The sequence below is a fragment of the Delphinapterus leucas genome, chromosome 1 (genome assembly GCF_059928025.1).
Source record: "Delphinapterus leucas isolate spDelLeu-1000000601 "Yukka" chromosome 1, BTC_Dleu_Yukka2, whole genome shotgun sequence".
In the NCBI taxonomy this organism is placed as follows: Eukaryota; Metazoa; Chordata; class Mammalia; order Artiodactyla; family Monodontidae; genus Delphinapterus; species Delphinapterus leucas.
The window spans coordinates 188,354,069-188,368,004 of record NC_143129.1 but is presented as its reverse complement, the minus strand read 5'-3'; the positions used below and the strand labels follow the sequence as shown (position 1 = coordinate 188,368,004).

Sequence of the window (13,936 nt, the reverse complement as noted above, 5' to 3'; positions counted from 1 at the left end):
CACCGCCTTGCACATCTGGGAAGGTCACGGGTAGATTTTGCTTGGAGCTGCATTGGGGCTTCTTGGGGTTTTTTTGGGAAACATCCTCACTCCCCGTTGTCAGGGGTCTCAGGGAAAGCGTGGAGGACAGCGATAGGGCCTCCCCGGCAGCCGGGCCTCCCCTTCTGGGGTCTCGAGGGTCCCCTGCCTGATCCTTGTAAGCCTGGCTGAGGTCCCAGAGTGAGAGGAGCCTTAGCGGGGAGCCCAGGCCAGCTGCCGCCAACTTGCTGGCTCTGCACAGAGCAGCCGGGGAGACCTGCTTCAGCTTCTAGAAAGAGCTGAGGGTCAAGGGTGTGAGATACTGCACGCGCTTAGCCAGGGTGGCCGTGGAGCATTTGCTGTGGCTTCACAAAGGCGTGGACAGTTATTTTGGAGGCTTACGGCCAGAGGAAAAGGGATGCCCCCCTCCCCCAATTAAAAAAGACAAACCTTGATCCTTTAGTTCCTTTCAGTCTGGTGGGACCTTAAATACTGCTGCTCGCAGGACCCTCCTCTGTTAAAAACGCACAGGCTAGGACTTCCCTGGTGGCGCAGGGGTTAAGAATCCGCCTGCCAATGCAGGGGACATGGGTTCGAGCCCTGGTCCGGGAAGATCCCACATGCCGCGGAGCGACTAAGCCCGTGCGCCACAACTACTGAGGCCGTGAGCCACAACTACTGAGCCCATGTGCCACAACTACTGAACCCCGTGCACCTGGAGCTCGTGCTCTGCAACAAGAGAAGCCACCGCAATGAGAAGCCCGTGCACCGCAACGAAGAGCATCCCCCGCTTGCTGCAACTAGAGAAAAGCCCACGTGCAGCAACAAGGACCCAACGCAGCCAAAAAAACCCAAAAGCCCAAACCAATAAAATAACTTCTCCAACCCTTTCATAAGAAAGGGATAAAAAGACCCAACCGTTTATGGAATAAAAAAGGTCCAACTTTCATCTATTAAAAAAAAAAATACAGGACCCTCCTGGAAGGAGCAGGGACACAGGTGCAGCCCCGGAAAGTGCCCCCCAGGGACACTCCTGGCTTCTCTAGAATCCGGCAGTTCAGCCCCAACCCAGCCCCACGGGCAAACCAGTGGCAGCATGGGCGCCCTGGGACCCAGGGGGCAAGCGTTCTGCTGCTTGGCCACTGTCTCCAGGTCTCCTGGCCTCCTCTCGAGAACACAGTAGGCAGTGGCCAAGCCATGCAGCCGGGCCACTTGGAAAAGCCAGGGCTGGAACAGGCTAATGGTGGCTGGGTGCCCTGGGATGGGCGGGGACCCCAGCACTCTCTGGAGGCAGGACCAGAGCGCTGTCCCACAGGGCGGAACTTCATCCCTGCCTGACGGGGAGGGGACAGCTCTTTGTCAGACTGTCCCCCTCCAGCCTGCCCTCTGCCAGAAGGGGGGCCATTTTAAAGAGCCAGAGGCAGGTCCTCTCCCCTCACCGCCCACTGCCAGCTAGCTTGGCTCCTGTGGGGACAGGAGCTCCTGGTTAGCAAGCGCTCCGTGCCACTTCTCTCTCCAAGATTCGCCTCACACGCTGGCTGTCCTCAAGGCTCCGATAAGGTCTGCAGTCGTGCCGTGGCGCACACTTTGGGCACCATGGACTGAACGGCTGGACAGCTGCCCGTGTGAGCTGCAGGTGTCCTGGACACTCAGCAGGTTCTTAATGCAGAAATAGGAGCTGGAATAGGAGGAAGGTGTCTGGATGGGTTCTACACTCTGGTGGAGAGAAATCAGCTTAGCAGGAGCCTCTCACCTCTGAGCTCGGGGCTTCCTTGCTGAGGAGAGGTTTCTCTCTCCCGACCCTGCTCCCTGGACGGTGGGGATTCTGTAATTACGTGTCTCATCTTGGGTCCCTGTTCACGCTGGCTGCCAGTCTGCCCTTGCCGCCGGGCAGCCTCCTTTGCGCTTTCGAGTTGTCCTGTCATTTCTGTCCCTTGCTGAGTCCCTCCTGATCCTTTCTGGGCGTGGAGGGAAGGGTGCACTATGACCTACTGGATCATTCTCTGCTGAACTGAAGTAGCATTGGGGGGGGGCATGGGCCCAAGCTGCCAGAAAAGGTCAAACCTCCCAGGGGGCCCCCCCAACCCGAGATGGGCCCTCAGATCCCTGGGCGGGCGCCCTGAGTAATGGTCTTCTGACCACACCTTGAAAGAACATTAAAAGCGTGAAACCTCCATTTCTGCCGGAAATGCAGAGGAATGCAAGATGAGTGAGCTGGCCGTCCCATGGCTTAGAAAAGAAGGAGCCAGAACCAGTGTTTCTGTGATAGCCATGCATGTGGTAGCTCCCAGGACCGTGGCCATCCATGCCCACCTGGGGGCAGGTAGGGGGAGAGGGAGCCGGTAGGAACAACAGCAGACATGTCTATGCATTCTGTGTGTCAGGCGCCATTCTCGGCTTCTTAGTGTATTAACTGCTGGGCCCTCACAGAAGCCGTTGGTAAAAGGTGGGCACGGATGCAAACCCACATGGGTGTGCATCATCGTGTTACTGAACCCAGAGAAGCAGCAGAGGAAGTCCTTGAACACCAGAACAGGTGGAGAGAGCCTGGGTGGCTTCAGGGAGGAGGTGATCCTTGAGAGGTGGTACAGGTAGGAGAGACAGTATTGGGAGTAAGTGACTAGCACGAGAAAAGGCCCTGTGTATGGACCTGCAATGTCGAAAGGAGGCCAGAAACTGGGGCTTCCTGGGAGCTGTTATCACTGCCCAAAGGCGAGACAGTCCTGTCTTTCGAATCTTTGTGTCCTTGCGGCCGGGACAGACAGATGCTTCCTGAGCCAGTGTTTGAGCTCCGCATTCCCCAGTTGCCCCTGCTTGGCCTGGCTTCGAGTCCCCGCCACTGGGTGAGGCAACCTGAAACCGTAAGCCTTTGGGGACATAACCAGAGTCGTTTTAAATTTTACTGACAAGTTTTTCTGTTACCACGTTCACTAAAAAAAATAAGTTTTACTCCGGAGAGCACTTGTGGTACCTAAATGTAAATCTGTGCTGGGTCCCCTGACTGCGCGTCGCAGCCCGTCTGTACTGTCCTTGTCTAATCTTAGCATCCTGGAGCCTTGCTGAAGGTGGTCATGGATGCAGGGAGGTTAGAGATTAGGAGGGAATGGGGACACAGACTGTCAAAGACAGTTTATTTCCCAGGTACATCCCCCCAAATCATTTGAGATGGTTTACAAATTCTACATAGATAATCACATAAAATGGGATACTAATAAACCCACAAAATCCAGCTCACAACGAAAGGGTCGACCTGGTGAAGCGGGAAGAGCCCAGGCCCTGGAGAAGGCTGGCTGGGACGGCCATCTGTGGGGGTCAGAGGAGGGTGCCGGGGAGCCGCCTCCCTGCCCTCACGGGGAGCTGGCCAGCCCCTGCACACTGGCAGGGGTGCCGGTTGGCACAGTGTGGTCACTGCCACGAGGGTCTCCTGGAAGGGCTGCCATGGGCTGGAGCTGCCTTGGGCCACAGAGTGCGCCCAGCACAGGAGTGGGTACAGTGGGCCTGTGTGATTCGGGGGGCCTACTTGGGAGTTCCAGGGTCTGGTTCATTCAGCCCGGAGTTTCTGAGCGTCCAGTCTGGGGCTAACCTGTGTGCGGGAAGGCCCGCAGCAGATCTGCAGGGACTGGGCAAGAGGCCCCTGAGGCTGGGGGCTGGGGACATGGTGGCGGGGCTGGGGGTGGGCGGGACCTAGGCCCCGGGGCAGCCCCCTTTGGACCTCTCTCCGCAGCTCCCCGGGAAGCCTCCTCCTTTCCCTGGGACTCCGGAGGCTTTGGCAGCGGCCCAGCGGGATGTCCGTTCAGGGGCGGGACCCCCTCAGCCCCGCCCTATTCAGCCTCCTCCCTCTGCAGATGGGTGGCCACACTTGAGGTCTAAGCCCGGCGCCCCATCTCCGCACGTGTTCTGGGCCCTGCGTGAGAGCACACGTGTGCACATGGGCCCCCAGAGGGGCCCAAGGTGCGCCCTTGCCCGACATGGAGCAAAAATAGGCCACTCTGGATTCCTGCCTGAGAGACGCTGACCCCAGGAGCAAGCCTGGCTGCCCTGCGGAGGCTGGGACGTAAACCCAGGCACACGGTGTGGGTTTGCAGACGGCCAGCACCGGGAGGGCAGTCTGATCCCCCTCCCCCGGCCCAGCATCTGGCTCTAAGTTGACAGAGAGCCTCAGAACAGTTTGTGGAGCAAATGGATGGACCACCTTGGAGGGGCTGGAGAGAGGGGCCCCCAGGGCACCGTCCTGCTCCGCCGGAGGCACTGAGATCTGAGAGGGAAGCCCGAGACACCCTCCCAGAACTCCAGCCCAGCGTACTGGGCGTAGGGGCCTCTGAGGCTCAGAGCAGGCCTGGCGCTTCCGGGGATGCTGGGGAGAGGCCACCCGCTGGCTCCCGACTCCTGCTCGCTTGCGGCCCTCCTTGGGTCGGGCCCAGGAGCCCTGCGCGCGCATGTAGGCACATGTGGGCCGCCGCGGGCCAGGCGTGCCCCAATCAGCCCACTCTCTTGGGAGTTCTTATTGAAAGCCAAACAAACCAAAAACGCCCTGGTCTTGCCTGAGTTCCTCCCTGTTGCCAAGTGGGTCTCATCTCAGCTTCCGGGGGCCTCTGGTTCTGGAGAACCCCTACCCCTGCCGGCTTGGGTGCAGCCGTCTTGGGCACGACACTGGCCTCCATGCTGGCCTCCCCTGGGGTCCAGACTCCCCTGTTTAGCAGCTGGGTCTGGGTGGGGGTGGCCCCAGCAAAGCTCCCTGCCTGGCTGGGGAGGAAACGCAAAGTTCCCTGTGGGTAGGGAAGGAAGGGCCTTTCAAGGTGAGGATGCAACACTTCCTAACCTGCGCTCAAAGCCTCAGGGAAACCAGGGGGACAGACGTCTCTGCTGTCTCGCTGTCTCTCCGTCTCTCCGGGTGTGGGCAGGGGTGTCCATGGGGAAGCAGGACGGAGGGAAGGAGCGGCGCTGGCGGTCTGCCCCGACAGCATCCGCCCAGCACAAGGCTAGTGTCTTCAGGCTCCCGGAGAGAAGGGGGGCTTCCCAGGCCCCCAGACCACAGGAGGCCCCTGAGCCTGACACCTTGGAGAGCTGGAGCGAGAGGAGAGGAGATGAGACCCTCGCTGGATGAGGGATGCAGTGGTCCCACATCCCATTAGGACTCCTTGTGGCGGGCCGGCGGCCCACTGGAAGCCTCCAGGCTCCCTCTTGCTTTGTGGCTGCTGGGCGTGGAGATCCTATCAGCCCTGCTCCTTTTGGTTCAATGACTAATTCCCTGGCACTCGCCTCAGATCTGTAAAGAATGTGGACAAGTTAAAATCTGAACATTGTTGTCGTCGTGGGGCTGCCTCCGCCTTCCCCTGAACACGGTTGTCGTCGTGGGGCTGCCTCCCCCTTCCCCTGAACACGGTTGTTGTCGTGGGGCTGCCTCCTCCTTCCCCTGAACTGGGAGGCAGGGGCAGTTTGCTCTGCTGGCCTGGGCCATCCTCCTGTTGGGGATGGAGCCTGGGGGACAGACATGAAACCCCAGGCTGGGCTGTCCTTGCTAGGGATGTGGAAGGCTCCCTGCAGCCCTTGGTGGAGCGAAAGGGAAGACCCTCCAGAGGGGTCATGCTCATCACCTAGAAGAGAAAGGAGATCTCTGGGGGTTGGGTTGGCAGGCTGGGACCCCTCCCCCCAGGACCCACCAGGTTCTCAGCCTCCTGCAAGTGGGAGAAGCAGGCTCACATCCCGTCCTCATTCCTGGGCATTTGTATGGTGGGGTGGGGGGCATCCTGCTGCCCCATGCATCTACCTATCCATCCATCCATCCCTCCCTCCATCCAGCCATTCATCCCTCCCCCCTCCCTCCCTCCCCCTCCCTCTCTCTCTCCCCCCTCCCTCCCTCTCTCCCCCCTCCCGCCCTCCCTCCCTCCATCCATTCATCCACCCATCCATCCATCATCCATCTGTCTATCCATCCATTCATCCATCCCTCCATCCCCCCCCATCCCTCCATCCCTGTGCCCACTTGCTCTCTCATTCAGCAACCCTCCTGAGTAACCACTCTGTAATGAGAAATGCACTACAACCCCAAAGGACGTGCTAATAATTAATAATAATAAAAGCAATAGCAATAATTACAGTTGCGAGTCCCTCACTGGCCACTGAGGGAGGACCCTGTCCAGTGCCGGCCGTCCAGTAGAAATGGGATGCAAGCCACACATGTAACGTTGCATTTTCTTGTAGCCACATTAAAAATGGTGAAAAGAAACAGTGAAAATAATTCAAGAATTTATTTTGCTTTTCCCAAACTATGCTCATTTCAGCAAGTGATCAATATGACATTGTGAATGAGATATTTTATTCTATTCTTTCCATTAGCACTAAGTCCTTGGAGTCTGTGCCCTTATGTCCACAGCACAGCTCAGTTCACACTGGCCACGTTTTCTGTGCCCGTGCAGGGGTACGTTGATGACCCGTGGGACAAGGTCTGTCCTTGTCGGGTCTGAAGTCCAGTGGGGAGGACGCAGAGCAGTGCCGTCCTGGAGCAAGGGGGTGTGAAAGCACGTGGGGCCCCCACCCGGGCCCTCTGGAGGCGTTGGCTGTCACTCCCGTCACACCCACAATGGCCCGGGCCAGGAGAGGTGAGGCTTGACCGGGTCCCTCAGTTGTTTTTATTGAGTTATAATTGGCATACCACACAATTCACCGGCTTAAAGTATACAATTCAGTATTTTAAAAATATATTCACAAAACAGACTCACAGACTTAGAGAACAGACTTAGAGTCGCCAAGGTGGGGAGCACAGGGTAGGGAAGGATTGGGAGTTTGGGATCAGCAGATGAAATCTATTATACACAGGGTGGATAAGCCACGAGGTCCTACTGTGGAGCGCAGGGAACTCTATTCAATACCCTGTGATAAACCATCGCGGACAAGAACGTGAAAAAGACTGTGCGTGTGTGTGTAACTGAATCGCTTTGCTGTACCGCAGACGCTAGCACGGCATTAAATCAACTCTACTCCGGTTAAAAAAATTCACAGGTATATGGACCCATCACCACAGTCCATTTGAGAGCGTTTTCATGGCCTCAGAAGGGAACCCTGCACCTTAGCTGTCACCCCGAAGCCCCGCCCCAGCCCTGGCCGCCCCCATCTGCGTCTGTCCCTGTGGGTTTACCATCCCTGGACTTTCATGTAAACGGGAACCGTATGGCGTGTGAGTTTTCGTGTGGGCGCCTTCGTGTGGCGTGTTTTTGCATTTCCTCCGGGCTGTAGCATCAGTAGTTTGTCTCTTCCTGATGGTGCAGGAATAATATTCCGTGGCACGGACTCGGCAGTCTGTTTATCCACCTGCAAGGCAGGCGAGGCAGTGGGCACTGAGCCTCCTTCGTCTTCCAGGTGAAGGCTCAGGAAGTTAGGAAGGCCTTTGAGGGGACCGCCGACCAGGGAAAGTGGCCTTAGTGGGGCGGGGAAGTGGGGTCTGCCCGGCAGAGGGCCCCCATGCCACTGGTGTTGGGGCCCTAGGTTTACAAGGTGGGGGGAATGGCCCTGGAGGTTCAAATAGAAAAACCTGAGAGCCACCCAAGAGATCTGTCAGATGGCAGTTTCGGCCAGGGCCTTGTGCCAACACCCTGACGGCATTGCCCAGTCTGGCTGTCCCCAATGGGGAGGGCACGGGGTCGGGCCCGACGGCTGATCCGCACTGGGTGGCAGCTGGCTGTCAGGGCTGGAGCATCTGAGGGAGGCACGGTGGGGGCAGGAGGAACGGGGCTGGGGGGGGCGGGAAGTGGCTTTGGTAAGACTCAGCCGCCTGTCATCCATCACCCGTCACCTCCCTCCCCCTCGGTCGTCACCTGTGCTGAGCTTCCTCCAGGCTGGGCAGACCTCAGGAGAGGGTTTCCCTCCCCAGGTCGGGAGGGGGCCCGGGGGGCTCTGTGATGTGGACACGGGTGTGCCTCCGGGGTGCCGAGTTGCAGGGGCCTCTGGGTTATGGAGCCCAACCCTCCTGACGTGCAAGAGGGAGCTGAGCACTGGGGTTGCCCCACGGCCGGGGTTCTCCCCACCATCCAAGGAACTTGAGGGGACAGAGTGCTTGACTCTCAGAAGTGGGTGCAGAGCAAAGGGGCCCCTCGCCCGCTGTCCGGTCTGCCTCTCCCCTCCACCCCTCTAGGGGGACTCCAGGCCCTCTGCCCGCCAGATGCAAGTCCCCCCAGTTCACGGACCCCCGGCGTTGCCATCCCCACACCAAGCCTCAGTCTCTGCATCTGCACATCGGGGGCAGTAGCGCCCGCCCTCCCTCCGAGCCTGGCTGGCAAAGAGAGGAGCTGTTTCAACATTTGCGGTTAGAGCAGGTCCGACCCGTGTCAGCTACTGTGTCACCCTCCTGTTGGAAGCCTCCTGATTGCGAAGGTGGGTCTTCCCTGCCAGCCCTCCAGGGGAGATCTGCTCTGCCCTGGATTCAAGACGCTGAAGCGTGGGCCGGTGCCCGCCCCCTCCCTTCCTCGCTGGGGCCTCCCTTAAGCTCCTGACAGGGGCTGCTGGTCCGGACCCCACAGAGGGTGACCCAGGGGACACGCCCACACCATGAGGCTAAGAGCTCCTGTTCCTTCTGTGTGTGGCCCCGGAGGGGGCTAGGCTGCCAGTGCCCTGGGGTGGGCAGAGGGCGTGGACCAGGCAGAGCTGCTAGCAGGGGGAGCTGGGGGTCGTTCAGGTGCGGGTGGGTGAAGGTAGCCTGTTGTCGTACAGGGGCCCTTCGCAAGTGGCCTCAGCCACCGTCCTTCAGCCCCCAGCTCTGCCCCACCACCTACAGGGCTGGACCGAGGGGCCACATCTGGCCTCCCAAAGCCTCTTGGGCAGACAGCCCCTGCACCGGAGCCTGGGATGTGCCCACCCTGCGCTCTGGGGCCGCCCTCTGCCCTGCTCCCGGGGGTGGGGTCTCCCCAGCTCGAGCTGTAACGGTGACAGCAGGAGGCGTGGCTCCCTGGGCCGGGTGCTGCCCCTGGGGAGTGCAGCCGGGCACCCAGGGTGTCAGTCGGGGCTGGGAGCCGCCCCACCCCCACCCCGCAGGCCGGTCCCCTCCAGGTGTGCTCGGCGGAGCCCCAGGAGCCCAGGCACTGGGAGGCTGGTGGAGAGGGGAGGGCGAGGTGAATATGTCAGTTTATCCCAACACAAGTAGTGACCTGTCAAGTGGGTCCCCCCCCACCCCCCGAGGAAATATTTGAGATGACTGAGCTGCTGGCCCTTTAAGGCTCCTGTAACAGGATACCTCCCGGACGGGATGGCTTCCACTCTCCAGCCTGACTGTGTGTCTCCCCCTTCCCTCCTCCCCTTCCTGCCAGTCCCAGTTCCATTTGCTGAGCAGCACCATGGACCAGATGAGCAGCCGCGCGGCCCCGGGCAGCCCCTACGCCCCGGAGCACGCCGCTAGCGCTAACGTGCCCACCCACTCGCCCTACGCGCAGCCCAGCTCCACCTTCGACACCATGTCGCCCGCGCCTGTCATCCCCTCCAACACCGACTACCCCGGCCCGCACCACTTCGAGGTGACCTTCCAGCAGTCGAGCACAGCCAAGTCGGCCACCTGGACGGTGAGTGGCGCCCCGGCTCCGGCAGTCACCTGTGGGGCGCACGGTGGGGAGGGCTGCCCGCGACCTTGGCACCCAGGGATGGCACCGTGCACATCTGTGTCCGCTCAGGGCTCCCACCCGGCCGGGAGGCGGGTCTCGGGGCCGGACAGCCTGGGCGTGCCCGCGCCTCGGACGGCCGCATGGCCAGAGTGGGCCAGCCTCCCACAGGGCCCCAGAGGAGATGGACATGCCCCTCCCCCTGGCGAAGACAGAGGCAGACCCTTCTCACGAGGACTGTCTGGCCAGCATCCCTGAGCTCAGTGGGGGCTCTGGCTTGAATCCTGTCCTGGGTGGGCAGCAGGCTCACAGCTCTGACACCTGGAGCTGTCTGAGGCTGGCACCGGGGCCCACGGAGGCCACCTCCTCCAGGCAGTGCAGGGCTGGCCAGAAGTGTCTGTTGTAGGCGGGTTTCGGCTTTGCCCACTCCCTCTCTGGGCTGTCATCTCCAAGCATGGGTGTCAGGGATGGAGCCACGGTGCCGCGGACCCCAGGTCCTGCCACCGTGCCCTTGGGAACAATCTGACCCCCCGTCGAGATGGTCGAGATTTTGCCAAGCTTGATAACATCCCACACACCCACGGCTGCTCCCTGAGAGCTGTGATTTGCTGTTGCCCTAAGCTCTCTGAGGTTGTGTAAACCCTTGAAACTGCCTGCAACCACGAGGTAGAATCTACTATTGTCCCATGTTAGAGTCCAGGACGCCGAGGCACAGGGAGGGGCAGTGGCCTGCTCAGGGTTATGCGGGTGGTAAGTGGGGGCACTGGCACGGGAACCTGGTGGCTGGCTCCTGCGGCTGTGCTCCCAACCACTGAAATGCACTGTCCGTACTGCGGCTGGGAGAGGAAGGTGCTGCATGATGTCCCCGCGAGGGCAGAGTAAAGGGTTAGGGACACCAAGACCCCCGGATACACGGCCGGTTTGCCTCGGAGCCTAGGGCATTGGGCAGGAAAGGGTGCGCCAAGGACCCTCCAGGTCTGCTGCCCGCCCCCAGGAGGGGAGAGTGAGCCTGGCTCTGGTGGTCCTGGCCATGGGGCCACATCACCTCCTCTGGGAACAGCAGCTCCGTGCTCACTCCGGGCCCCTGGGAAAGGACCCTGGAGCAAAGGAGTCCATGCAGGGTGGATGCACTCCCTCCTGCCCCCGAGGGAGTGCTGAACTGGTGACACCGAGGTCCTGCCGCTTTGAGAACCGGTTCCCACTGTCCCCACTGCCCTGCTGGCCAGGCTGTGGCTCTCCCGCACTCCTGGGGTGGCCAGAGGTGGGGCGGAGAGGCAGGCAGCCTGGATGGCCCCCTGCAGCTATCTCTGGTTCTTGCTTGAGCCGTGGGCTCCCGCAGCTGCTGACCCATTGCTGAGTCAAGGCTCAGACTGACTCCAGGGCTTCCAGTGGCCAAGAGGGGCATCTGCTCCCGTCAGTGCCCAGATGTCCTCATCTGGGAATTTTCACTCCATCGCTCCATTGGTGGAGGTGATAAGGCTTAACCGGGATGGGCTTAACACAGTCGGTGCCGGCATCTTCATTATTTCCTTGGATGATGGGGGTGGGGGTGGGCTGCCACGGAGCCTGGTCCTCCTGGACAAGGTTGTTTAGCCAAAGCTGCACCTGCAGGGGCTTCTTTATTGCCTGTGGGGTCCTGCTCCCCACACCCCTGCTTTGAGGTCTGGCCCTCGAGGCATCCCTACACTTGCACGTCTCTAGTGACAGGAGGCTCACTACTGCCCCTATTCCACATTCTGACTTTTGCTCCCTAAGCCCTTTCTCTCCCTTCTAAGGGGGAGGGTCCCGGTCCCTCCTTCACTGACGTTCTGTCATCAGGGCCTGAGTTGCTGGCCCCGTAGGAGTCCTGGTAGGCAGCTTGGGCGGGGGTGGGGGGGGTCGTGGCTCCCTTCCTGTCCATTGTTTGAGGATGCTGATGGGGTCTGTAGCACCTGGGGGGCTTTGAGCACCTGGGATGGTCTGAGCTGGTCCTCAGGGAGGGACGGGAGCTGCCCCCTCCTGGTTGCCTCCACCACCCCCTGCCAGGTGTGTGGCCTCAGGGCTGGAGGGGCTCATGGCTTGGTCACAGTTGTGCTGGCCCTAAGTGGCCCCGTGGGGTGGCCTGTTGTCCAGGACGGAGGCAGCCCAGTGGCCGCACCAGAGGGCAGGGGAAGGCTCATTTGTCTGAGCAGCTGTGTCTCCAAGCCCCAGCCCTGCTTCCCCCGGTGCCCGAGCAGTGGACACCTCCCTCCCAGCCTGGGCACCTCCACCTGCACCCCCGCTGAGGGCTCGCGGAGCGGAGCTGAGGAGGAGGGTGCAGCTGCCTGTGCCCAGACGCCCTCCCCAGCCCTTCTCCACGCGCGGGTGGAGGTGGGACAAACATCCATAATGAGATTCGTGGCACCTCGGCTCTGGGAGCAGACCCCACCCCTGCAGGCTCCCTGCCTTGTCCGGGGCGGGGTGGGGGACAGGCGGCCGGCTCACGGGGACCCCTGGGCATCCCGCCTGCTTGCAGCTCTGGGGGCCTGGCTGTGCGGGCGCTGCCCAGACTTGCCGCCCGGGCTTGCCCTCCGGGCCTCCGCGCCGTGCCGTGCGCGGCCCCACTACGCCAGCCGGCTGGTAACTGATAGATAATTCGTATTTTTCTCAAGTGCAGTTCCAAACTGACTGCTGCCTTCTCTCCTCTTCCTGCTCAGGAAAAACACCCTCAGCAGCCCCCAAGCGGCCGCAGCTGTTAATGGGGTCTTTGGCTTCTGCTCGGCCAAGGCCTCCTGGGAGCCCCCCCAGCGCCGGGCGCTTCATCTGCTTTGACCTGTGTCCCCTGACTTCAGCTCTCACGCCTGCATGCTTTGCGGGCAGAGGGGCCTGGAGCCCTCAGCTCACAGGCGTGTGTGCACGTATGCGTGCACACAACACTCGTACATGCATGCACAAGCACGAACACATGTGCAGACATGCACACACGCAGACACTGTACACGTGTACTTGCGCACACAGGCCCGCAGGCCCCTCCTGGTCGCTGCCCAGGGTTCTGACAGCCCCTCCCCTCCCACAGGAGTCAGGAGGAGGCGGGTAGCAGGTAACTGAGCTGCCGGAGGCAGACCTGTAGCCAGGAGCGGGGGCGGGATGAGATGGCACTATGGCCGGCGGGGTCGCGGTGTCACAGGGGGTTCTGTAACGCCCCGCCAGCGTTCGCTGTTTCCGAGCGTGCTGGCTGAGGCTTGTTCTTTCGGGGCCGTCTGGGCTTTGGAGAGAGACAGACGCCGTGAGAGATCACAGCTGTGAGCAAGGGCCCGGCACCCCTGGGCACTGATGTTCTTTGGGCCGGTGGACGGGTGGAGCCCGGACAGGGATGGCAGTGCTGGGTGCCTGGGTCCCTGTTCCACACCCTCCCCGGGACATGGCGGGGTTGGCCTCTGGGCCCTGATGGCCACTCCCATCCCCGGGACCCCCGTGGGTTGGCAGTGTGGGGCCTGCTCCCAGCCTGAGCCTCTCCAGGGAAGGGGCTGTCCTTGATGTTCTGGAGGTTTGGGGAGGGGCTCCAGGGTCAGCAGGCAGGCGCGGTGTGGTTGGAGCCCTGGCCCAGCTGGGCATCTGTGGGCGCCTCGGGCAGACCGGGTGGCACTGCTGACGGCCCTCAGGGCAGGCTGCCGTGAGGTGAGATGACGCGGGTACGCACAGGTACGCACGGGTGCGAGGGCACACAGCTTGTCCCTGGGGGCCTCCAGCCAGCCCCCAAGCCTGAACACAGCCCCCTGAGTGACCTCCAGCTGCCCCCACATCCGGCGGGGTGTGTGTCCATCCGTCTGTCCTGGGGGCGAGCTGGCCCATGTGATGTGAATGCCCTCCTGTCCCACCCCTGCCCCAGAAACACGTGGGAGGGGGCCCGGGAAACGCAAAGGCTCTACGAGGGCTTCCTGGGTAGAATGTGGCTGAGTCAATGCTAATGGATTCGGGAGAAAACTTTCCAGCCCCTCGGAGGTTTGCAAGTAGGAGAATAATAGTGGAGGTGTCCCAACATGATCGTGGTATCAATTGCGTTATCCTAAAAGTTTATGGAATGCATAAGTGGAATTAATACCTTTTACTGGCACCAGAAGCAATTATATGTATTTGAAGCCGAGGGAAGAGTCCTAACAGTGTTCATCGTAGAGGTGAACCTCCGAGTATTCAGGGGAAACTGGGGAGAATCTTCAGCAAACCCTTGCCCTGTGTGGAGCTCCGCGGGGGGTGCGCTCCCTGCGGCTGGTCCTGGGGGGTCAATGCCCCGGCTCGCGGCCCGAGGTGGGGGTTCCCTCAAGCAGCGGGGGAGCCCTGCACCTGGAGGTCACAGGACTCAGCCTGGGGGGCCCTGAAAG

At 61.2% G+C, this 13,936-nt stretch overlaps 1 protein-coding gene across 5 annotated transcripts in view; it reads left to right on the top strand.

Moving 5' to 3' along the window:
- The window catches only part of TP73 (tumor protein p73), a 67,518-nt gene that overhangs the window by 39,337 nt on the left and 14,245 nt on the right, over positions 1–13,936 (top strand). For all 5 annotated transcript variants that reach the window (XM_089901895.1, XM_089901893.1, XM_089901894.1 and 2 more), the window contains one exon: positions 9,315–9,563. In XM_089901895.1, the coding sequence (XP_089758021.1) occupies positions 9,315–9,563 (249 nt within the window). The remainder of the gene's footprint in view (positions 1–9,314; positions 9,564–13,936) is intronic.